The 23,707-nt window shown below is 45.2% G+C and overlaps 1 protein-coding gene across 1 annotated transcript in view; it reads right to left on the bottom strand.

Annotated features, from left to right (window-relative positions):
• calb1 (calbindin 1) overlaps positions 1-23,427 on the bottom strand; it is a 35,236-nt gene extending 11,809 nt beyond the window's left edge. The window contains exons 1-7 of the mRNA XM_063197950.1: positions 23,349-23,427; positions 22,853-22,929; positions 13,329-13,403; positions 8,601-8,681; positions 7,416-7,472; positions 3,871-3,948; positions 692-747 (exon numbers count right to left, since the gene is read on the bottom strand). Of these exons, the coding sequence (XP_063054020.1) occupies positions 692-747; positions 3,871-3,948; positions 7,416-7,472; positions 8,601-8,681; positions 13,329-13,403; positions 22,853-22,929; positions 23,349-23,427 (503 nt within the window). The remainder of the gene's footprint in view (positions 1-691; positions 748-3,870; positions 3,949-7,415; positions 7,473-8,600; positions 8,682-13,328; positions 13,404-22,852; positions 22,930-23,348) is intronic.
• Positions 23,428-23,707: the final 280 nt, after the last annotated feature.

The following is a 23,707-nucleotide window of genomic DNA, read 5'->3' as shown; positions in this document are numbered from 1 at the left end:
TTACAACAGCAACATATATCTGTAGCTTGTTGACAAAATTGCTCAATTAATTCACCCTTTTGAGTTAGGTCATGTAAGTAATCTTTTCAAGTTCAATGTATGGCGGCTCTGAATTTCTTAAGTCAAGTCAAGTCAAGTTGGTTTTATTGTCAATTTCTTTACATGCACTGGTCATACAAAGAATTTGAAATTACGTTTCTTGCTCTCCCATGCAGACATAGACTAATCTAAGTAAGGACATAGACAGTATAGACATAGACAGTACTCATACATGGACATAAGACAGTATGGACATAGACAGTGCTCATACAGACATTTAAAGTGCAAGACTGGACAACAGAAGACTTGTAGAGAACATACATTAAGAGGAGGTATTTTGTTGTGCTTTTTCTAAAAGTCCTTTATAGCGTTCTGACATAGTAATAGTAGCATTTGAAGAAAAATAAAAAATGCTACTATTACTATGTCAGAACGCTATAAAGGACTTAACCCCTTCGCGCAGAGCCTATGTTATAACCATACTGTCACCAAAATTGTGATGGCTATGTCTGAATCTGTTACTTAAGGCTCTCTGTAATGTCTTAGCACTGTTGTGATGATGTAGTTAGTTTTTCAGGTAATAGTGAATAGGCCCGCCTGTGACCCCATCTGCACTAAGAGGCTACAGCGATTGGCCTACTGTATATCTTACCTTGCCATCTCAGTAAGACCCAACTTTCCATCACGATTGGAGTCAAATATTTTCAGCTGAAACAGACACAGTAGAGTTCATTATTATAAAAAATATCTAGAGAGGTCAATCAAATGCAGTGCTACTTATTTGAGCATGCTGTCTTGGTTCAGCTAATGTCACATTGAGCATACGATGTTGCGTGCTCTGTCATGATTTTTTCATTTTAAAGACCTGTGTCAAAATGCGGTTGTACTCGGCAATGAATAAATGATCCAATGTCACTTCATGGGTTACTAAACTGAACATCCTAACTCTAATTCAAAACCTCAGAACTCCTTGCACACCCCTCTTTGAGCTTCTCTCCTCTGCTCTCTGTAATGAACTACCTAATTTTAGCACTGTCATTCAGATAGGTTCCCTGTGTTGGAAGGAAACGGTTTCTTCTTTTTCTTCTTCTTTCTTTTACTTTTGCTTCTGACAACTCTTGTGCTGTAGCATTGATGCTTGTGATCAATGTCCCTGTCCTGTGCCTTGTCAGGCCTGGCCTGGCGTGGCTGGCTATCTGACTGCTACAGTGATGCGAAAGGACTTTTCATCGGCCTCACTCAGGTCTCGGTGACGAGACGTGACTGCTAAAGTGATTCCATAGAGGAGAGGAGAGGGGAGGCGTCGCCATGCTGAGCTGTGTCAGCGATGGATGGAGGAGGCACGGGGGGATTGAAGGGGAATCGATCAGATCAGAGTGGAGCACACGGAGCGGAGCAGAGCGGCAGGTCCACTGGGGGTGGATATACAGTAGACGAGGGTGACACAGGGTTGGGTATGGGGATGGGGATTGGGGGGGGGGGGAAGTGAGCCATAGGACTGAGGGGTGGATATGGAGGATGATGATGGGGGGGGAGTGGGGTGGGGATGGGGATAAAGAGTTTCGGGGGAGTAAGCCGAAGGAAGAACTGAGACAGTTAGCCATACTGTAGGACTGAGACACACAGGGGTGGGGGGTTGAAGACTGAGAAGTTAGCCACAGGACTGAGACACACACAGGGATGGGGTGGTGGGTGGGATACATAGAAACCAGATCCTTCTTCTACTACGACAAAATGAAAAAAAAAAACCTGAGGGGCGCCTCATTCAATATGGTGGCGACGCTTGCACAGCTTCTTGTGTTGGGGACACTAGCACAGCGTATTGTAGAAGGGTCAGCTTGCACAGCGTATTGTGGTGTGGCGTCTACGTCTACATACGTATATTGTACATGTCCTGTCCATGGAGCCATTGCTGCCGCGGGATGTGTGTGTGTGTGTGTGTGTCTGTGTCTGTGTGTGTGTGTGTGTGTGTGTGTGTGTGTGTGTGTGTGTGTGTGTGTGTGTGTGTGTGTGTGTGTGTGTGTGTGTGTATGTGTGTGTGTGTGTGCGTGTGTGTGTGTGTGTGTGTGTGGGTATGTGTGTGTGTGTGTGTGTGTGTATGTGTGTGTGTGTGTGCGTGTGTGTGTGTGTGTCAGTGTGTGTGTGTGTATGTGTTTGTGTGTGTGTGTGTATGTATGTGTGTGTGTGTGTGTGTGTGTGTGTGTGTGTATGTGTGTGTGTGTGTGTGTGTGTGTGTGTGTGTGTGTGTGTGTGTGTGCGCGTGTGTGTGTGTATGTGTGTGTGTGTGTGTGTGTGTGTGTGTGTGGGCCGGGGGGACAGATGAAGACTGAATGCAGACTGAAGCTGAGTAAACACCTCTGCTATGTGGCCTCGGCCACGGCTCAAGCAGTTAGGCTGCAGGTGTCACCAACGGTGTGCCCGCGGGCGCCAGGTAGTCCTCCAGGAGCTTCTGAGGTGCCCATCAAGGATGTTAATAAACAGTGACGACTACCAGATTTTAGTCACAGTTAATGCTTTTCTTGATTTAAATATGAGATTATTTATTCTTTACAACCTATGAACAAATTATCATTCAATAATAGTGTGATTTTGAGAATGATGCCAAGACAACAGTAGAGGATTTTGAACATAAGTAGCCCCCGGGTAGCCCTCAGTAGCCCTCGGGTAGCCCTCAGACCTAGAGAGGTTGGGGACCCCTGAGTTAGGGTATTGACTGGTACGCCAGGGGACCCGGGTTCGATTTCATGTCCCTCCCAGATCCTCTCCCCTACTAGTCTCCTGTCACTATCATACACTGTCCTATCAAATAAAAGCATAAAACGCTCCTTCTCTGCTGTCTGGCCTTGGCCGCGGCTCAGGTTGTTAACCCATTGATGCCTGATGTTGCATTTTGCAACATTGGCCCTGGCGCCTGGAGCTGCATTACGCAACATTCAGGCTCAAGAGATTTGAGACAACTTTATTAAAATCTCTGTTTGTTTGAGATGAATGAACACATTCTAATGAAAGATGAGGGTCTTAGCATTTAAATGCAACTTAGTGCATATTTTTATGTGCTTCAGAAGCTGAGATAATTAGGTTTCTATTGGCTGAGGGCAGCTTTCCTTAAAAAGGGCTCAGGCATTCAGCATCCTTTTTTGCAGGTGCCTTAGGCGTCAATGGGTTAAGGCATTGACTGGTGTGTCAGGGATCTGGGTTCAATGTCCGGCCAGAGGTCATTTCCCAGATCCTCTCCCTCCCATCTCATTCTCCCACTCGCTTCATGTCTCTCTCACACGCTGTCCTACTATCAAATAAAGGAATAAAGGCCCAGCCGTGGCGCTAACGGTAGGGCACTTGTCTACTACGTGGCCGATCCAGGTTCGATTCCGGCCAGCCATTCCTTTGCCAGCCCTTCCCTGTCTCTCTCTCCCAACTCACTTCCTGTCTCTCCTCCACTATCCTGTCTCATAAAAACCCAACGCAGTCTCACCCCAAGTAGTCAATTTCTGACTACCTTGGACCAGACTGCAATTTTTGACGTCTTGGGTATTCCTTCCACGTCACATTTTGACTATGTGGCCTAACCCTAAACCTATTCCTAAACCTAACCTCAATGACGTTATGCTGCCACAAGGGGGCGCCTTTGAGGACATAGTCAAAATGTGACGTGGAAGGAATACCCAAGACGTCAAAAATTGCAGTCTGGTCAAAGGTACTCAGATATTGACTACTTGGGGTGAGACTGTGTAGAAAAACCTAATAATGGCATGAAAAGCCCAAAAAAGTATCTAAAAAGGCATAAATCGCCCTAAAAAAACTCCAAGAGCTCTCTGCGGTGGTGAGTCTTACCGTAGTTACTGTGTACTCATCCAACTTCTTCTCATCGTACGGCTTCTTCGCCCTCTGCAGCAGGTCTTTTAAAAAGTTCTGGAGAGAGAGAGAGAGAGAGAGAGAGAGAGAGAGAGAGAGAGAGAGAGAGAGAGAGAGGGAGAGAGAGGGAGAGAGAGAGAGAGAGAGAGAGAGAGAGAGAGAGAGAGAGGGAGAGAGAGAGAAAGAAAGAGCGAAAGACACAGGTGGGATTATGCGTATACTTATAAGACCTGAGCTCAGGGTTTGTGATGAAATGTAGGTCATGTCTCACTGCAGAGGTGTCAGTCCTGCAGTTCCAAAAGTAAAAGATCTAGCCAGGGGTGAGTTTCTCAAAAGAGATGTTGTTAGCCTGTTAGCAACTTAGTAGTTGCCAATGGGAAAATGCATTGAAAACAACAAAGTAGCAACTTTGGTTTTGAGAAATTCACCCCAGCCCTGAATCAGCTGATCATAACGATCGCTCAAGACAGATCAGCCACTCGGTGAAGTACACTGTATCTTATAAGGAAAAGGTGGTAGGGGTTTCTGAACCAGGGAAAGACAATTCTGTCTCTTTTAGCACCTTCACTGTTTGTTAAGAAGTCAAATGTGGGGCAGTCATGGGTGAGCGGTTAGGGCGTCAGACTTGCATCCCAGAGGTTGCCGGTTCGACTCCCAACCCGCCAGGTTGGTGGGGGGAGTAATCAACCAGTGCTCTCCCCCATCCTCCTCCATGAATGAGGTACCCTGAGCATGGTACCGTCCCACCGCACTGCTCCCCATGGGGCGCCACTGAGGGCTGCCCCCTTGCACGGGTGAGGCATAAATGCAATTTTGTTGTGTGCAGTGTTCACTTGTGTGCTGTGGAGTGCTGTGTCACAATGACAATGAGAGTTGGAGTTTCCCAATGGGCTTTCAAATGAGCTGTAACGAGAGTCATCATCATCCCAATCGCTAACTATACCACTAGGCCTACAGACTGGAATTTTTGAGACAAACTCGGCAGTCTTATTTTGTTAATTTGGGTGTGCTGAATTCAAATCTGCAATATGCCGAGCTCTGGCCAGATTGTGTTCGGCATATTTCATACTTGAATTCAGCACACCCAAATTGACAAAATAAGACTGTCTCACAAAGGCCTTTGGGTGTCAGTATCCTTGATTTTGGTGCTAGTCTATTATAAAAGGCCTTATTCTCTTCTCTTCTCCTGTGAATGGTCACCTTGCGGCCGACCTGTTTCACACAGCTGCAGAGGCATCGGGGAAGCCCCTCATGCATGGAGACGAGAGACGACTCTGACATGACAGATTGAAGAGACGACTGATATGACAGATTGCCGTAATTATCAGCTCAGCGGCTGGACATTTGACAGCTGTTCAAAAGGCTGCATTTAGGAAGGTTATAGTTTGAATTGCTCATGCTATTTTTAGAGTCCATATAGGCCTACAATGCCTACATGGGCGCCTTTAATCCGATTAAAATGTGTAAAACGACTACATATGCACCACCACGTAAAAAATCAAATAATCTAAGCATCTTAAATATTTAAACAGATTATATTATGTGGTTGAGAATGTTCGTACAAACTGATCAATCCAGGAAAACTGCCCATATAAACAGTTTGTTAAGGCCATTATATCTAAAGCGGATTACACCTGATTGCACCTGTGTCTGCACTGGGAGCTGTTGTGGCTCTGGGGATGACTTTGGCTACACATCACGCAGCACTTTAGTTTTTAGTGTAGACCAGTGATTCTCAAAGTGTGGTCCGGGGACCACTAGTGGTCCGCAACAGAGCTCAGGTGGTCCGCGAGGGGATTTCTACTTTTCCAAGATAAGCTAGCAGTAGGCTATATTTGTAACATTTTCATGTTTTCAACATAATAATACAGGCTTATAATGTGAATAAAAAGTAAGTGATCTGCATAAAAATTAGCAGTGTCAAATTAGCATCCATCAACTGCCAATTCAGTTGACAGGTGGTCCCCGATAATTTTTTGGGGGGACAAAGTGGTCCTCAGTCTGAAAAAGTCTGAGAAACACTGGTTTAAACTCAACAAAATACACAAGTTCCAGACCAGGTGGCACACTGAATCCTCGAGAAGCCGCGACATAGGCCTGGTCTGGTCTGATCTGTTGTAGTCTAGTCGCGATCATTGTTTAGCAATCTTCCCTGGCAGAATCAGAATTACCCATGGGGCAATGCAGTCCCCACCTTAATTTCATCCCCTTGCAGGACTGTACTGGGGGAGAAATAGGGCCCGGGCACTTTTGGCTTAAAGGGGCCCCTCATGATTAGCGGCGCAGAACTGACTCACAGGTGGGCCGCGCACCCTCGTGGGCCCCTATGTTCAGAAATATTAAAAGATCGGCATACAAGGTGTGCGAGTTCCCCTTCCTTGATCCTATAGTTAACCTGTTGGAACCTACGCACCCACCCGGCATCAAGAGAAAAGGCGCGGTACCTCCCTTTGAAAGAACATTTACAGAAATATTAAAAAAAATAAGTTTTTTTAAACATTTCTGAAAATAGGGGCCCACGAGGGTACAGGGCCCACCGGGAAATGCCCACTATGCCAGATGGCCGGTCCAGCCCTGTCCTCTTCCCTCCACAGCCACTCCACAAAGGTCACAGATGACACACGGCCACGAGAGCACAGCAGTAGGAATGATGGGAAAATGCGGCTTTTCTTTTTAATACCGCTCATCAATGACTATTCCAGCAGCAGTGGCGGCGGAGTCCAGATGAGAAAAGTGAGATTTGCTGTGTGTGTGTGTGTGTGTGTGTGTGTGTGTGTGTGTGTGTGTGTGTGTGTGTGTGTGTGTGTGTGTGTGTGTGTGTGCGCGCACACGCGTGTGTGTGTGTGTGTGTGTGTGTGTGTGTGTGTGTGTGTGTGTAAAGATGAGAAAAGTGTAATTTGGTGTGTGTGTGTGTGTGTGTGTGTGTGTGTGTGTGTGTGTGTGTGTGTGTGTGTGTGTGTGTGTGTGTGTGTGTGTGTGTGTGTGTGTGTAAACATGAGAAAAGTGTGATTTGGTGTGTGTGTGTGTGTGTGTGTGTGTGTGTGTGTGTGTGTGTGTGTGTGTGTGTGTGTGTGTGTGTGTGTGTGTGTGTGTGTGTGTGTAAAGATGAGAGGAGTGTGATTTTACGCTGCAGCGTAATCGACCTGTGGACTGGAGAGGACTCCGAGGAGCCATCAGGGATGGTGAGTCATCAGAATGGCAGGAGGAGTGTGTGTGTGTGTGTGTATGTGTGTGTGTGTGTGTGTGTGTGTGTGTGTGTGTGTGTGTGTGTGTGTGTGTGTGTGTGTGTGTGTGTGTGTGTGTGTGTGTGTGTGTGTGTGTGTGTATTAGTGCACGTGCAAGAGAGAGAGAGAGTGTGTGTGTGTGTCTGTGTGCGTGCATGCTTGTGTGTGTGTATGAGTGATTGTGTGTGTGCGGCGCACATGCACACACATGTGTATGTGTTTTTGTGTGTGTGTATGTGCTGTACAGGTATGTGAGTGAGTGTGTGTGTGTGTAAGTAAGCTACAGAACAAATGGCCCACCTTGAGTTCATCGGCCTCGATGTATCCACTGTGATCGGCATCGTAACTCCTCCAGGCCTGTGGTGTTGAAGAGTGTTAACACAGCCAGAGTCATGTCACACACATTTACACGTTATAACATCCAGACAATATCATGGATAACAACAGTGGCTCTCAACCTTGTTTGAACAAACGCCCCCTTGACCTTATCATACAGCAAGCATTCCAATGCCCCATTGATCTAATCATAAGCCTGCCAACGGCCCCTTAGTATTGAAAAAAAGAAATAAAATAGACTAATGCCCCCGCAATGGCAAATAACTAATCACTGCCCCTTCTCAGCTATGTCCTTCTCAATGAACCCCCTCAACACCCCCTGGAGGGATGTAGAGCCCCTGTTGAGAAACACTAAGGCAGGGGTCCCCAACCTTTCTAGATCTGAGGGCTACCAAGGGCTACTTTTGTTCAAAGTCCCCTACTGATGTCTTGGCATCATTCTCAAATCACACTGTTATTGAATGATAATTTGTTCATAGGTTGTAAAGAATAAATAATCTCATATTTAAATTAAGAAAATCATTAACTGTTACTAAAATCTGGTAGTCCTCACTGTTTATTAACATCCTTGGTGGGCACATCAGAAGCTCCTGGAGGGCTACCTGGCGCCCGCGGGCACAACGTTGGTGACACCTACACTAATGTATAATAAATCCTCACTGAGTTTACATCTACAATAACCATGTGATTCATTTCCTCAGTTCACCTGGCATCTGGTCACTCTCCATTTGCATTTTCAGGTCATTATCATTTATTACTGCAATAAAGTGTCTATGAAGGAGAATAGAATACTACACTATCTGCAACATAGTGTCTAGAGAATAGAATACTACACTATCTGCAATACAGTGTCTGTGATGGAGAATAGAATACTACATTATCTGCAATAAAGTGTCTGTGTATGAGAATACTACCTGCAATAAAGTGTCTGTGAAGGAGAATAGAATACTACACTATCTGCAATACAGTGTCTGTGAAGGAGAATAGAATACTCAAGTTTCAAGTTTCAAGTTTCAAGTTTATTTAGCCATATCAACAGTATAAAAATACTGCAATATTGCAAATACTGCAAATTACTGCAATATAGTGTCAGTGAAGCAGAATAGAATGCTACCTGCAATACAGTGTCTGTAAAGGAGAGGATACTACCTGCATGAATTCTGTACATGACTTCAGCTGTTGCCGGAAAAATAGTAAAAAGTTCTCCTCTGTGGGCAAAATCTGCACTAGCTGTGGGAAAGACAGGGGGGAAACACACACACACACACACACACACACACACACACACACACACACACACACACACACACACACACACACACACACACACACACACACACACACACACACACACGAAAAAGCAATAAAACAATTACATGGGGATGGAGCAATCATTTAGTATCGCAAATTACCCGTTACATTTCCAGCTTTACCTAGTTATACTAAGTATTTCCTTTTTGCAGATTCTTGTTAAGATATGGACTACTTCTTTTTTCATCAATTATTGTATTTTTTTGTTCTCCTGATGCTTTTACTGTAAATAAAACAATTTGTCACAGCGATGTGCGGCAGGCTACCGACGCATGTCCTCTAGTTGGTGCATTGTGGGAGAGGATTCAGATGCAGCCAATCGAAAAAGACATTGCAATTACAGGGAGTTAATGTACCAGTGGCGAGCTCCCTCTACTCATCAACAACATGGACAATAATTTGATTATTTCTCTCAGGCATGAGCAGTTCTCTTCTCTTTGTCCGCAGTGGGCAGTGACTCAGGACAAATTCATTTTTCCAAATGCCCTCTCAGGGGTGGAGCTATACGTATAGGGAGAGCGAGCAGGGCATTTGCCCCAGGGCCCAGAGCATGGCCGTAACTACCATTGAGGACACAGAGGTCATGTCCTCGTCTTTTACCTCGTGATGTACAATTTATCGATGATGAAAATCGATATATGATCAACAATTATAAATTCAGTCTGTATACGCCACCCCCGTTTATCCTCAAGGCAGTGATTAATGAAAACAAACTTAAGTGTTTGAAGCATTCTAAATGTACAGTATGCAGTACTGCACACAGTATTTGACCTTGGTATTTGAAAATGTCTGGTTACGGCCCTGGCCCAGAGCCCTCTCGTATTGGTGGTGGTGGGGGCCCTGTTATGAACTTGGCTGGTCACTTGGGAACAGGGCCGCCGCTAGACATAAGCAGAGTACGCAGAGTGCCTAGGGCCCCAACCAGTGCTTAGGGCACCAACCACTTTGCCCCCAAAATTGGGGCCTCTTAAATTGAGATTGACTAAAAAATGTCACGAAAGAAATATTGAATTACATTACAAAACATATATTTATTCGTTAGTAGATTATATATAACTGTTATTATTATTTAATAATGAGGGGGGGCACCTGACCAGTTTTGCTTACGGCCTCCAAAACATTAGCATTAGCCCTACTGGGGGCCCCTATTAGTGTTTTGCCCTGGGGCCCTGTGTGAAATTGGTACGTCATTGTGCTCACTCATCCTGCAGGTTGTTTTCCGGTTTACTTTGTCCAAGGATTCATTCACTGATTTAAAAGAAAAATGTGGAAGGAGTTTGCTATGCATGGTTTTACTTTGGGATATTTAAGAACATAATTTTGTGTGTGAAAACAAGCACATTCATCATTAAATGAATTCTCAAAGTTTTAGATGAAGGAGGGTTTTTTTCTTTTCTTCTGAAGATAAATTACAGAAAACTCCCAACTGAGTGGGCTATAATTTCCTATCAGTGTAGCAGTCATGGGTGAGCGGTTAGGGCGTCAGACTTGCATCCCAGAGGTTGCCGGTTCAACTCCCGACCCGCCAGGTTGGTGGGGGGAGTAATCAACCAGTGCTCTCCCCCATCCTCCTCCATGACTGAGGTACCCTGAGCATGGTACCGTCCCACCGCACTGCTCCCCATGGGGCGCCACTGAGGGCTGCCCCCTTGCACGGGTGAGGCATAAATGCAATTTCGTTGTGTGCAGTGTGCAGTGTTCACTTGTGTGCTGTGGAGTGCTGTGTCACAATGACAATGGGAGTTGGAGTGGAGTTTCCCAATGGGCTTTCACAGGCAGCTTCAGCACTTTGACAGAACTAATTCTCCCCTTTTTTACGGTCTTTCTTTGGCAACTCAACTTATTCCTTTCATTTTAGATTACAGTTCCATTGCCTCTTAAAGTCACGCCATTCAAAAAAAAAAAACTGTTGAGGTAATCCAACAATTTCTCGAAACCAAAGTTGCTTACTACATTAGCTACTTTTTTTGTTTTCAATGCATTTTCCCATTGGCAACTACCGACGTTGCTAACAGGCTAACAACTTCTCTTTTGAGAAATGCACCCCAGCATTGCTTTGCAATAATGTCTCCATAGTAGTGCCATAAAAGCAAGCCAAGCCTCCCCTTTCTGCCAACACACAAAACATTAATGGATCGCTTTTTATGTCATTAAAAAAACCCCACTACTCTTCTCTTCTCTTCTCGCAGACGACAGCTGGGTAAAAACAGGCATTCATAAAGTTGTCATTTGGAAACGTCTGGCAATGTTTTAAACAGATAGGGATATCAAAATGTCCTCCCTGTGTGTGTGTGTGTGTGTGTGTGTGGAGGGGGGGTGGTGGTGTGTGTGACACTACCTTGCCCCTGTCCTCGGATCGCCCGACAGCAGCTGTAATTGATTTTTCAACCCAAAGGCATTCGATCACCATGCAGAGCTCTGCTGGTGCACCAGCAGCACACAGCACAGCACGAGATGCAAGATGTGAGATGTGAGATGTAAGCTGTAAGCCTTGGCCAGTTTTTCCTCAGAGTCGGGATTAGAAAACACTCTGCCAATGCATAGTCCCTATGGAGAATGGACATTATCATATTCATGTTATGGATTGCATTGCCTGTGTGTGTGTGTGTGTGTGTGTGTGTGTGTGTGTGTGTGTGTGTGTGTGTGTGTGTGTGTGTGTGTGTGTGTGTGTGTGTGTGTGTGTGTGTGTGTGTGTGTGTGTGTGTGAGTGAGGGGTGGTGGGCTGGGGAAAGAGGGGGAGGGTTGTAGTTGTCTCCGATTATGTTGCCTCATATTTTTTGCTGATGCGTTTGCTTGATAGGGGAGGGAGGTGCCCAGAATAGCACCCCAAGTGAGTTGTTAGATTGCAACTCTTTCTGGTTATTTCATGTACGTCATTGTACTACGTGGTTTGACTCGAGGAATTAGTTGTACCCGCTGTTGCACATACAGTACATTTCTGTCTCTGTGTACAATGCTCTTGCAACCATGGGCGTAGGCAGAAATAATAAAACAGGTGGGCCCAGAAAAAATCGGATGGGCCCAACCCGAAAGCGTGTTGGTAGATATTATAATATCGTGCTCAAAAATGATACTTTGAAATTGAAATCATAGAAATTATAGTTCAATGAGGCAACAGTTGACTGTCAAGTGTGAATGGGGTGGGCTTGGATGTCAAGTGGGCGGGCCCAGGCCCACCCAGGCCCACCCCTGGCTACGCCTATGCTTGCAACTGTTATATCCAGGCTTGACAGTAGCTTTCATATCTTACCAGTGCTATCTCCACGCCCCCCCCCCCCATTCCATTTTTCAAACATATTCCCTGAAACAACATCCCCAATACCAATATCGGAAAGAGCGCAAACAAAATACACTCTACAGACCTATATCATTGCATGACTATTTTGGGTGACTTTGAGCTATTCTCTTCATAGGACACTTGTCTCAATAGTGTGGTTGAATGTATTTTCTTTTCTACTGAAATCGTGCACTTTACTTTTTTCAAATGTGGGTTTTTTGGTCAGCATTAACCCTTTTCTCGTACCTGTACTGCGCACAGGTTGTAAATTTTATACCGTTTCTGCGCCCTGGTGCGCACCCGTCTACTTTCACACCTGTTTATATCAGAACCTGCCCAGGGCTGTACACGACAGCTACAGAATACATCGCTTCCCTTTTACATCACTGTAGTCTTGCTTGATTGGGGGATACGTATGACCTTTTGAAGTTGCATTTTGACACTATTGTGGGTAACTTTAAGCTGTCATAATAGGACACTCACTGTATCTCAAATGGCATAGTGTGGTTGTATGTGTTTTCTACTCAAATAGCACACCTTACTATGTAGGTTTGTGGCCAGCATTAATCCTTTTCTCTTACCAATACTGCGCACCAGCTGTAAGCGTTGTACCGGGCGGTGATACGCCCTGGTGCGCACACACACCCGTCTACTTTCACACCTGCTTGTATCTAGACACAGAACCTGCCCAGGGTGGTACATGACAGCTACAGAATACATTGCTTCCCTTTTTTACATTACTGTAGTCATGCTTGATTGGGGGATACGTATGACCTTTTGAAGTTGCATTTTGACATCTGGTATTGGTTTTGGTGTAGTAAAGGCCCAGAGATGCCTGAGGAAATGCTGAAAGACCTGCAAAGACCTACAGTGCAGTATGACTAGATGGGATATGACATTTCTTCACACATGGTGAGAGAAGGGATGAAAAAAACAGAATGCATTCGTCTACCTGCGTATGTTTCAGGCCAGGTGTGCTGCAGCGATACGGGTGGTATAGTAATAAAGTATAGCCCATATGGGAAGACAAGGCAGCCGGCAGGAAAGTGCTCTTTTCAGGCTATATGCCATCTTCAAAGTGCCCTTTTCACAGTAGAAATAAGGCTATATTCCATCTCCTACGTGCTCTTTTCACAGTAGAAATAAGGCTATATGCCATCTCAAAAGTGCTCTTTCACAGTAGAAATGGGCTACGTATATTCCATCATCGACTCCTGCTGAGATTGAAGGCGGTGAATTGCGAAGGATTTTTTGTGAATCAAGTCATAAAGGAAGGAAGGGCCTCTTACCTCCACGATCCCTATCTTGCCATCCGTGTTCTTCTCATACTCCTCCACAAAGGCTTTCATCTGGTCTGTTAACTCCTGCTCCAGGAAGATGGGGAGAGAGGAGGAAAAAATGAAAGAAGAAGAAGAGGAGGAAGAAGAGGAGGGGTGAGGAGGACAAGGAGAAGGAGTGGGAGGGAAATAGAGGAAGGAGGAAGAGGAGGACAAGGAGAAGGAGGGGGAGGAAAATAGAGGGAAGAAGATGAGGAAGAGGAGGAGGGGGAGGAAGAAGAGGAGGAGGCGGAGGGGGAGAAAATTATAAGGAAGAAGAGGAGGAAGAGGAGGAGGAGGGGGAGAGAGACACAGAAATGAGACAAGAATGTCACAGTTGAGGCATTTCGTCTTATCAGCCGGTTGCGGCTTGTCTGTTTTGAAAGTTGTCTGAAAGGCGTTTGCTGGCCTGTTGGTCTCCAGAGAGAGAGAGCCTCCCGCAGCTGCTGCTCCCGGGAGCCTACTCCCGCGGCGTTTATCGGATGCTCTCTTCCATTACGGCCGCCGTGCAACGCGGAGATTACAGCTAAGTGGACAATGAAGGTGAGAAACTGCTTAATCTGCACCATGAAATAACCGCCCTGATTGGCTGATTGAAATGGCTGATGCCTGAACTAATTTGAATTTGAATCATTACTTTACTCGGCACAAAATATAAAAGCATTCACAAGATTGTATTCACCTTTTTATAACTTGTGCACATTTGGGTATTGGTTGCGCATTTGTGACCCAGGCTTTGTTAAACGACTACAAAACAGCTGCTCCAATAACAAAGATGGAAAGCATCGTTTTCCCACCTGAGCTTCTGTTATTGTGTTTTCTGTATCAGATCCCTTCTGTACCTGGTTTACTCAACATGGAGGCCTAATCCTTCCCTGATAGCAGTCAGTCCAGTGGTGTAGTCTACGTAGAACGCAGGTATACGGAGTATACCCACCTCCAAATTTCAGGGATTTCAGTATACCCACTTAAAATTGATCGATCCATTATTTAGAATAGCACAAATATAAACAATATACCCACTTCAAATAGTGCTCAAATATACAGTATACTCACTACAAAAAAGTAGACTACATCACTGAGTTAGTCATCCCCTGTTGCCAGTGGCTCATTACTGCTGTGTGATGTGTAAAAGCACGAATAGACCAGGAGCGACATGAGTGGTGTATTCGATCCAGTAATGTCAAACATAATGTGACCTCTGCTGCATATCACCCAGGGCTACCTTTCCCAACAACCCTGCATCATTTGCCAATCCCTCCCCTACTCTCTCACTATCAAAAATCAGTATCCCTATTACAGTGTATGTTAATGATTAAGTAATGGGAAATAATAAAGAGATAATGGTTAACAAATCCTTTACAAAGGGTTATCTCAGGTTTGAATAATGCTTAACAAATGCATAACTAATGCTAAGCAAAGAGTAGGTATTATAAAGTGTTACCGAAATACTATTGACACAGCAGATACAGCACAGTTGCTTCAGTCCTAGAAGTTTCAAACTTTGTTAACATTCCAAAGACCAGAAGGCATGAAACCACTGGAAACACATGAAACTCATTTCACTTTATATTTTCATTTTTGCCGTCATGTGTATCAGTGTTGTGTGTATGTGGCAGCTATGTATGTCCAAGACAAAATTCCTTCGGGACCATTAAAAGAATCTTGAATCTTGAATCTTGAATATGTCATTAAAGTCACAATAACTCATTTTCAACAATGCTGTTACTGCCTTTTTGCTTCATAAGGCTGAACAGCTGTGACTGCACGCAGTGGCAGGGCTGTCACTCTCCGCTGGTGACGCAACGCCGGGCCGTGGTCCGTGGCTCTCAGCACCGCATCATGTGACAGTCTAGTGCTGCGCTTGATTGGTCGGGTCGTGCCCTGTCACTTCCAGAGATGTATGTCGAGCCACTGCTGCCACTCATTGTCAAGTCGCAACACTGAAATATGGAAATGTGGCCAGGGACGGATTGGGATCCCCTGTGCCCCTGGGCCAGACAACAAGAAAGGCCCCCCTCCATGGGCCCCTGGGCCAGACGACAAGAAAGGCCCCCATCCATGGGCCACTGGGCCAGACAACAAGGAAGCCCCCCCTCCATGGGCCCCGGGGCCAGACAACAAGAAAGGCCCCCCTCCATGGGCCCCTGGGCCAGACGACAAGAAAGGCCCCCATCCATGGGACACTGGGCCAGACAACAAGGAAGCCCCCCCTCCATGGGCCCCGGGGCCAGACAACAAGAAAGGCCCCCCATCCATGGGCCCCTGGGCCAGACAACAAGAAAGGCCCCCCTCCATGGGCCCCTGGGCCAGACAACAAGAAAGGCCCCCCTCCATGGGCCCCTAGGCCAGACGACAAGAAAGGCCCCCATCCATGGGCCCCGGGGCCAGACAACAAGAAAGGCCCCCCTCCATGTGCCCCTGGGCCAACACTGACATTAATGGGTGTTGCTAGTTTGCAAATTGACTCAGGGTTTTAGGCAAGGTGTAAGAGTCTAAGTTGTCTAGGGTTTTTTGGAGGGTTTTTCCCTGAGAGAATTTGAAAATACAGCTGTTAAAAGAGTGATTTTAATGCAATATGAGAATTTGAACATACTATAGAGGCTAGAGCTTCAGGGCCAGAAGTCTGCACACTTAAAATCCTTTTTGTTGTGTTTTATTTTTTTCATGGCAGGATAACGTTTCGACCTCAACAGTCTTCTTCAGATTCTCTACAAACATACCAGTAGTCCGAGTGGTGATTAGAACATGCCTGGCACCCAAGGGTGTGGCACTGGTCAGCTTGTTCGGTTTGTTCGTCCTGCACCTTTCCCTGGGATGTGCACATTAATCCTCTCCTTCAACTAGAGCGTTAGGGCCCCTCTGACTCTTGGGCCCCTGGGCTTGGGCCCTGTAGTCCCATGCAGTAATCCATCCTTGCCGCCATGGTGGCATTATAGACGGCGCAAGAGGTCTGAGATCACGGCTGTGGATGGAGCTGAGTCAGACGATGACAGTGCTGCTTTTGAAAAGGTCTGACATGCAGGGCTGGACTGGCCATCTGGCATAGTGGGCGTTTCCCGGTGGGCCCTGCACCGTTGTGGGCCCCTATTTTCAGAAATGGTTAAAAAATTATTCTTTTTTTTAAACATTTCTGAAAATAGGGGCCCACGAAGGTGCGGGTCCCACTGGTGAGTCAGTTCTGCGCTGATAATTAGGAGGGGGCCCCTTTAACCCAAAAGTGCCTGGGCCCTATTTCTCCCCAGTCCAGCCCTGCTGACAAGGCTACTGTATGTTCATGTATATTAGTGCTCAATGGATGGACATGCAGTGCAACACAGAAATGTTTGATGCCTTCGAGGTAAACTAAAGTAGGCCTACACAAATACTGAAATCAATACTTGGCCTCCATAATACAAATAATACAAATACAAATACAAATAATACAAATACTACAAATCGATACTGCATACTACAAATATTTAAACTACTTCATGTCCAGCTGTGCACAATATTTGTCACTCAGAAATAACATAAAACACTAGTGCCATGATCTTTCCAGTCCCTTTCCTTTTTCTGATGGTCAGAGAGTACCCAAGCTACCGGTACAGTATGTCTGTCGGTTCTACATCACTGCATCATCCAGCACTACTGGGGTTAGTTTTCGGGGTAGATTTGGGTGTTGATTTAGGCTCTGGTCCAGAGTGGCTCTTCCAAGCTCTCTAAGCCTCTGGTCAACCTCGGCAAACCCAGTCTGTGTGACAGCTTACACTGCTGCTTATCCCCTGACAGGGTTGGACTGTGGGAGAAATAGAACCCGGGCACTTTTGACTTAAAGGGGCCCCTCATAATTAGCGGTGCAGAACTAACTCACTGGTGGGCCCCACACCCTCATGGACCCCTATTTTCAGAAATGTAAAATAATAATAATAATAATAATAATAATAATAACACAAATAAAAGGAGAAAACATTTCTAAAATAGGAGCCCAAGTGGGTGCGGGGCCCACCGGGAATTGCCTGATATGCCAGATGGCCAGTCCAGCCCTGTCCCCTGAAGTGTATCCGACTGAGATATTATGTTGGGCTACAGACCTTCAGGCAAGGGAAGGGAATTCCAGATGACCATGAAGGACAAGCATGGGGTGATTTTTTTGTGCTCTTCTCTCTCTGTCTCTCTGTGTGAGGTGATTTTCCCAGATTCACACATCTTGTCCTGATACACATGCAGCTGTATCTCATTATAATCCATGCAAACCTGCTTTGCCTTTAAGTACATATGGGATGGAACAAAATACTTTGCACAACAGTTAATAGTGTCCTAATTAAGACATTATGTATTCATTTAATTGGACACATTTATCTATCCAAAGATGTCACCATGTCCTAGACTGCACATATTTGCTTAGATGACAACTAATTAAACCTCCATTGTTAGGATTCATCAGAACACTTCAAGAAAAAAAAGCGATGAAGACACAGATAGCCTACCAATTGGAAATGTATACAGTATATTTTTTAAATCTTAATCTTAAATAAACTAAATAGTATGGCCTAAAGTAAACCCAGCTGTGGCCTAGTGGTTAGAGAGTTGGTCTTTCAGTCTAGGGGTTGCCGGTTCGAATCCCACCTGACCTCTCCCTACAGACATCTGTACATCTCCATCCCTTGAGCAAGGCACCTAACCCCACATTGCTCCAGGGACTGTAACCAATACCCTGAAAAATAATAGTTGTAAGTCGCTTTGAATAAATGAAAGCGTCAGCTAAATGCAATGTAATGTAATGTAATGTAAAATAGATAGGAAAACACACAAGGATGGACTATTTCCTACACATCAAATAAAATATGTCAGCCATAGGCCTCAGACAACAATTAATAACCAGTCTTCACCACTCGTCAGATCACTATACTGTACCCTTAACAGGAAGATCACGGCAGGAATATCACGGCAGGCTTTGTGAAGACCATAATGTGAGTGGTCTCCATCCAATTGTTTTGTTTGGAGACCAAGGCCATACAGTGAGTGAAGGTGAGTAATGGCCCAGCCAAGAGATCACTGGTCCAGTCCTTCACCCCTCTATGAAGCCAAATGACCCGTGTCTCAGGTCAGGAGGTATGCCAAGATCCGTCATGACAAGACACTTCCTGAAATGACAGTCACGTGACGCGAGGGGGGCAGTTAGTGATGTCCTTTCATGCAACAGAGAGGCATTGAGATGTCCAGTAGGACAAATACCCTACGATTTCAGATGTCTTTTCGTATTTATGTATGTGTGTATGCAACTTGACACCTTAATTTCCCCTTGGGATCAATAAATGATATTCTATTCTACTCTTAAAATCCTTAACATCCTTCAGATCCTTATTTTCTTAGCAATACAAGTACATACTGGACATTATAATCTCATGTCAACATCATTTGTATGTACTGACGTATATATGATTCCACTAACCCCCTTTGATATGAACTATGAGGTAGGTTTGTTTAAAGGGACACTCCACCCATTTGCATTAACTTATGCTTTCAATGGCTAGACACCCAGTCATACTTTTGAATGGTCGTGCAACACTCTCTAAATTACCCCTGAGACAGGAGAAATCTGTATTCACTTCTTAACACTTCCTCCTACAATGATGTAAAAATCGTCATTTTGCATCATTGTAGGAGGAAGTGTAAGAGAGGTGGATTTCTGTTGAGACTACAATCCTTTTCCCCACCCTTTCAACCCCGCCATTAGGGGGTTGGACCTAACGCGCTAACAGACCTATCACAGATCAGTGTGCCAGTGCTTTTGAAATCACTGGAATTGAGGCTCCAGTAAATTACTGGCAGAGCTGCCTGGGTGTGGCCTGTGGAACTTGAGCATTGCAAAGCATTATGGGGATTGTTGTCACAAATACACAAGCACCAAAAAGTCATTTTCTGCCTTTTCTCGGCCAAGAAGGCACCAAATTAGAAATTTATGCTACTATTTTACTACATATATGACCCACTGTCGATACATATTCATGTATCCACCGGTGGAATGCCCCTTTAAATAATCCCTAACTGGATGTCCAATCCCCAATATGGAAGATGGTCTCCAAAATGACTGTCAAAACAGCCAAGCCAACCCACAACAACCAATTGCATTTTATTTCCAGATGTCAAAATACTGAACCTTGAATGAGCCTCAGTGCAGTCTATGCCAATAAGTTCCCACTCAGCTTCTCATCAAGACTTGTGTTTTAGGGGTGAATTCAGGGGCATAGCAGAATCATTTTGGGCCATATATTTTTATAAATCGTACTGTGTGAGGGCCTCCTATATACATGGGGCCCTCTTGACTCAGTCACACTTTACCCCCCTGAACGACACCCCTGGTGGATTATTTTCTGTGTTCAGAAATACACAAAATACTCTGACTCCAACTGAACTCAACACTTTTCACATTCATGGGTGATTTATCAATTACTTCCAATCAATCATTGGTCTATTGCAAGAAATGAATGAGCAATAATGATGTGAATGGGCTCAGACCTACGTATATGCCTTGGGAGACACTGATCTAAGTGGAAGTATGCTTACCCTTTAATGCATGCATGGTTCTCCATTAATGGGTCAGACCCAAATCAGACACTTTTGGGCCAAAACAGCACAGATTTAAACAAAATCCGTGGCAGTACCTCCCTGCCGGCCGTGGCAGCAGGATTTCAGCACCACGGACAGCAATCTTGTCCAATACGGCTTGTAATACAACTATCTCAGCCTCTCGAGTGCAGTGGTCCATGTGGACCCTGTGAAGCACTTTGATGATCAGTCCATCACATGGACAGACGCTCTCCTGCGAGAGCCGGACGATCATGAGAATTTGTTCTCAGGCGAGAACGAAGATGCATGCATTCATGCTTAATCCAACTTTTAGATTGTAAACTAATGAACTGCTTTGAGATACTACATTACATTACATGACATGCTTTTATCCAAAGCAACTTACAGTTATTTTACAGGGTATTTGCTACAGTCCCTAGAGCAATGTGTGTTTAGGTGCCTTGCTCAAGGGCACTTCAGCCATGGATGAAGCTGTTGGGAATGGTAAGGGCGGGAATCGAACCTGCAACCCTATGATCTTAGGACCATCTCCCTAACCATAAGCTTGCTTACATAGGCCAGTCCATTAAAGGGATACGCCACCCCCAGGCCAAATTAAGTGTTTCCCCGCATTCCCGAGACTTAAATCAGTGTGTGGAAGCTTTCTCCTGACGACCCAGCCATTGTTCGAATCTGTCAGTACTGACCACTGCTTGGATTTGAGTAGTTTCATGCAACATTGCAGCGCCATGCAAAAGATTTTGGCCAAAGTGAATAAATCACTTGATTTCCCCAGCAATTACTGTGTGGGCAGGCAGTTCTCTCTCACGCCGAGTACAAATGACTGAGCACATCAACGCGGAGGGCTTGTTGTAGTCATTTCGGTGTGGGAACTGTTTTCCGGTGCAGAAATACAGGTGACTGCATGGGCATGCTTGATTTCATAGTAATAGACCTGAAGAAGACCAAAGAACCTGATGCATTACCCGACCCATTACGCAGCCCTGTCCATCATTCCCGACTGGATCAATAAAAGCTACGGGGGGAACCTCTGGGAACATCTGTTTCACTAATACTAATGTCACTCAGCTCCAGAGTTACATGTCAAGGTGCAATACATCAAGTGATTCATTCACAGACAAAAGTGTCAAATGAAATGGAATGCGCCTTGTATCTGGCCGATGTCCAATCACCGGTTACTGTCAAAGGTCGTGGGGGCCAGGCCACAGGTCACTGGGCGTGTCAACCAACCTCCACTCCAGGGTCAGGAGGATGGAACACATTTGTTCCAGCTAGGGGCGCCGCAAAAAAAAAAATTGGGCCCTATGAAAGACTCACATTTTGGGGCACCAAAATGTCAAATTATGTCATCAGCATCCTTCCAGGGGCAGGGGCCCTGTCAGTGCTGCGTCGGGCCCTTAGAATCTGTAACACCTTTCCCCCCCTCGCGGTACCCATGGCGCCAGCATTTGAAACAAATAGCCAGTCTATGAATTGCACATGCTCGTCTCAGCAGCATTTCAGGCTGGTGAGCAAAAAAACCCAAACAAATTAACAGTTGGTTTTATAATAACCAGCCATGCCTCTTTTATGATAACCAGAATTATAGTGTACAGTGCACAAACAGTCAATTTAGTAGGTAGACTACTCACAAATTGACGCTTGTCTGACTTAATCCATCACAAAGAGTAGAGACATTTGCTTTGAATGTTAATGCGGCGTCGACTACTATGCATGTAATCGCCATTAAATACCTCCGTTTTCTCCAATTAGAGCGCAATATGTTTCTCCCCGTCAGGTTAATGAAAGAGCCCTTTTCATCTTTGCTCAGCAGATTCGTCATTACTCTTCATTTGTGTTGTTTATTGACTGCTGTTGTTCCCGCCAAACAACTACAGAGAACCTTTAGTTAATTGCTTCTACGCAAAGCGCCGAATGACTGTGAGTTTAACCTTTTGGCAAACACAAAATGGCAAAGAGGTATTTAGCATCTGTTCATGAAGACAGCTGTGTGATGATGTGAGCTGGGTGTCAGCCTCCGGAATGCCAGACAGATAACTAGGCCCACTGTGCGGCTTTCAAATGACAAAAATGGCAAAGGACGAGAGAAGTGTCCTCTGTGACCTTTCTCTCATTTCTCTGGCGATACGCAGTCTGGAGATTTTGGGGGCTATCCGGTGAATGATCACAGCAGGGAGGAGACATTAGCCCGCATGCGCACTGTTTTATTAATGGTAGTCATTAATCAACTGTGAAAGAAGATCCAAAAATATTCTGATTGTTTTATTGCGCATTCTTTTACCTTTGTCAATAGTCACTCACCTCTGTTATATGGGCTTATGTTTAAAATATAAACGGTTGGCTGATAGTCGACATCAACTACAATTGTTTGAAAGCAATTAGCCTTTTATTATGTGTTCCATCCTGACATGCAATTAACGTCAAAAATGTGTTTTCAACGAAATCATCGCATATAAAATCACTGACCGGAAAATGCGCAGCTCTCTCCCACAGCAGTGGCCATATGTTGAGTATTAGGCTAAGCACTTGTAAAACACCTGGCAGAGACTACAGCCTACAGGATTCCCTCCTACCTGACTGTGAGTTTTGATGTTATCTATTTGGCTATGGTTATATTCAACAGCGTATGTTATTTTCCACCCCAAACAAACTTGGTAAGGTGCATAAGGAAATAAAACAACATGTCATTAAACAAAGCGAGCACCGTAATGGAAGTATTTATGTCTCCACAAAAATGAGATGCACTGGTAGCAAATACCAGTGCGCAGCACATTCATCCCAAGCCACACAAACCGGTGCGTTAAGGGCAGGTATGGCGACGTCTGCATGCCACTAGACCGATGCAAAGGAAGTATTTTTACTTTCTGTCTGGATTATCATCAATGAAATCCACAAAAACATAGAAAATCAATGCGTTTACTTACGAGCCCCGCTTGTTTCCGTGCTTGCTGAAGTTCTTTAATAAAGTTCTGCAACTCCTTTCCCTCGATATATCCATTACCTGCAAAGATGTACATCTCCAAATTAGTCAAAGTGGGTAACAGCTATTTCTGATTTTTAGATACATTTTAACAGGTGAGCTTTAGTAACTTCATTCTTTTTTTGGCCACCGGAGCTATTTTCAGCAACAGCAATCCATCACAGGTCCAGATGCGCGCCGCGGCGTACTACATCGCTCCCTTGCTCTGTCATCGCTCATTCGGAGATTTCTTCAAGGGTCGCCGCTTGAACTTGACATTTATAGCCCGGTGCATGTTATCAAATGATAAAACATCATTCACCAGCTGCCTCACAGACTTTAGGAACCGTCTGATTCAGATGAAATGCATGCGTTCCCGCAGCAGTAGACTGTGCCTTTTCTCAAAATCCTCTCCACTTTTTTTTTTAGAAACTCCATAACAATTTAGAAAAAAATTTTACCGTCGTTGTCATAATGATGAAAGATATCCAGGAACTGCGAGGCGGAGATCTCAACCCCCTGTAGGTATGCGTTTGCCATGGTGAGCAGCTGTGCGTATTGGCGGACTGGAAGTCGGTGTCGTCGGTGTCGTCGCTGTAAGGGAGCCGCACTTGATGATGCTCTGTTGTGACTGTGCCGCTTTGATCTGTTGGTCTCTGTATTTAACGGTGCACTATTGGTCTGGTGTCCCAGCAGCAGCACCGCCCTTCCCTGGTGTAAGGACGCGGTGCCAAGCGCGCTCCTCAGCTCTGCTCTGCTCTGCTCTGCTCTGCTCACCTCACCTCGGTGGTCGACTCGTGTGCCGCAGGTATGGTAGCGC

The sequence above is a fragment of the Engraulis encrasicolus genome, chromosome 5 (assembly GCF_034702125.1).
Source record: "Engraulis encrasicolus isolate BLACKSEA-1 chromosome 5, IST_EnEncr_1.0, whole genome shotgun sequence".
Taxonomy (NCBI): Eukaryota; Metazoa; Chordata; class Actinopteri; order Clupeiformes; family Engraulidae; genus Engraulis; species Engraulis encrasicolus.
The sequence above is the reverse complement of the archived record's forward strand: the minus strand, read 5'-3'. Positions and strand labels throughout refer to the sequence as shown.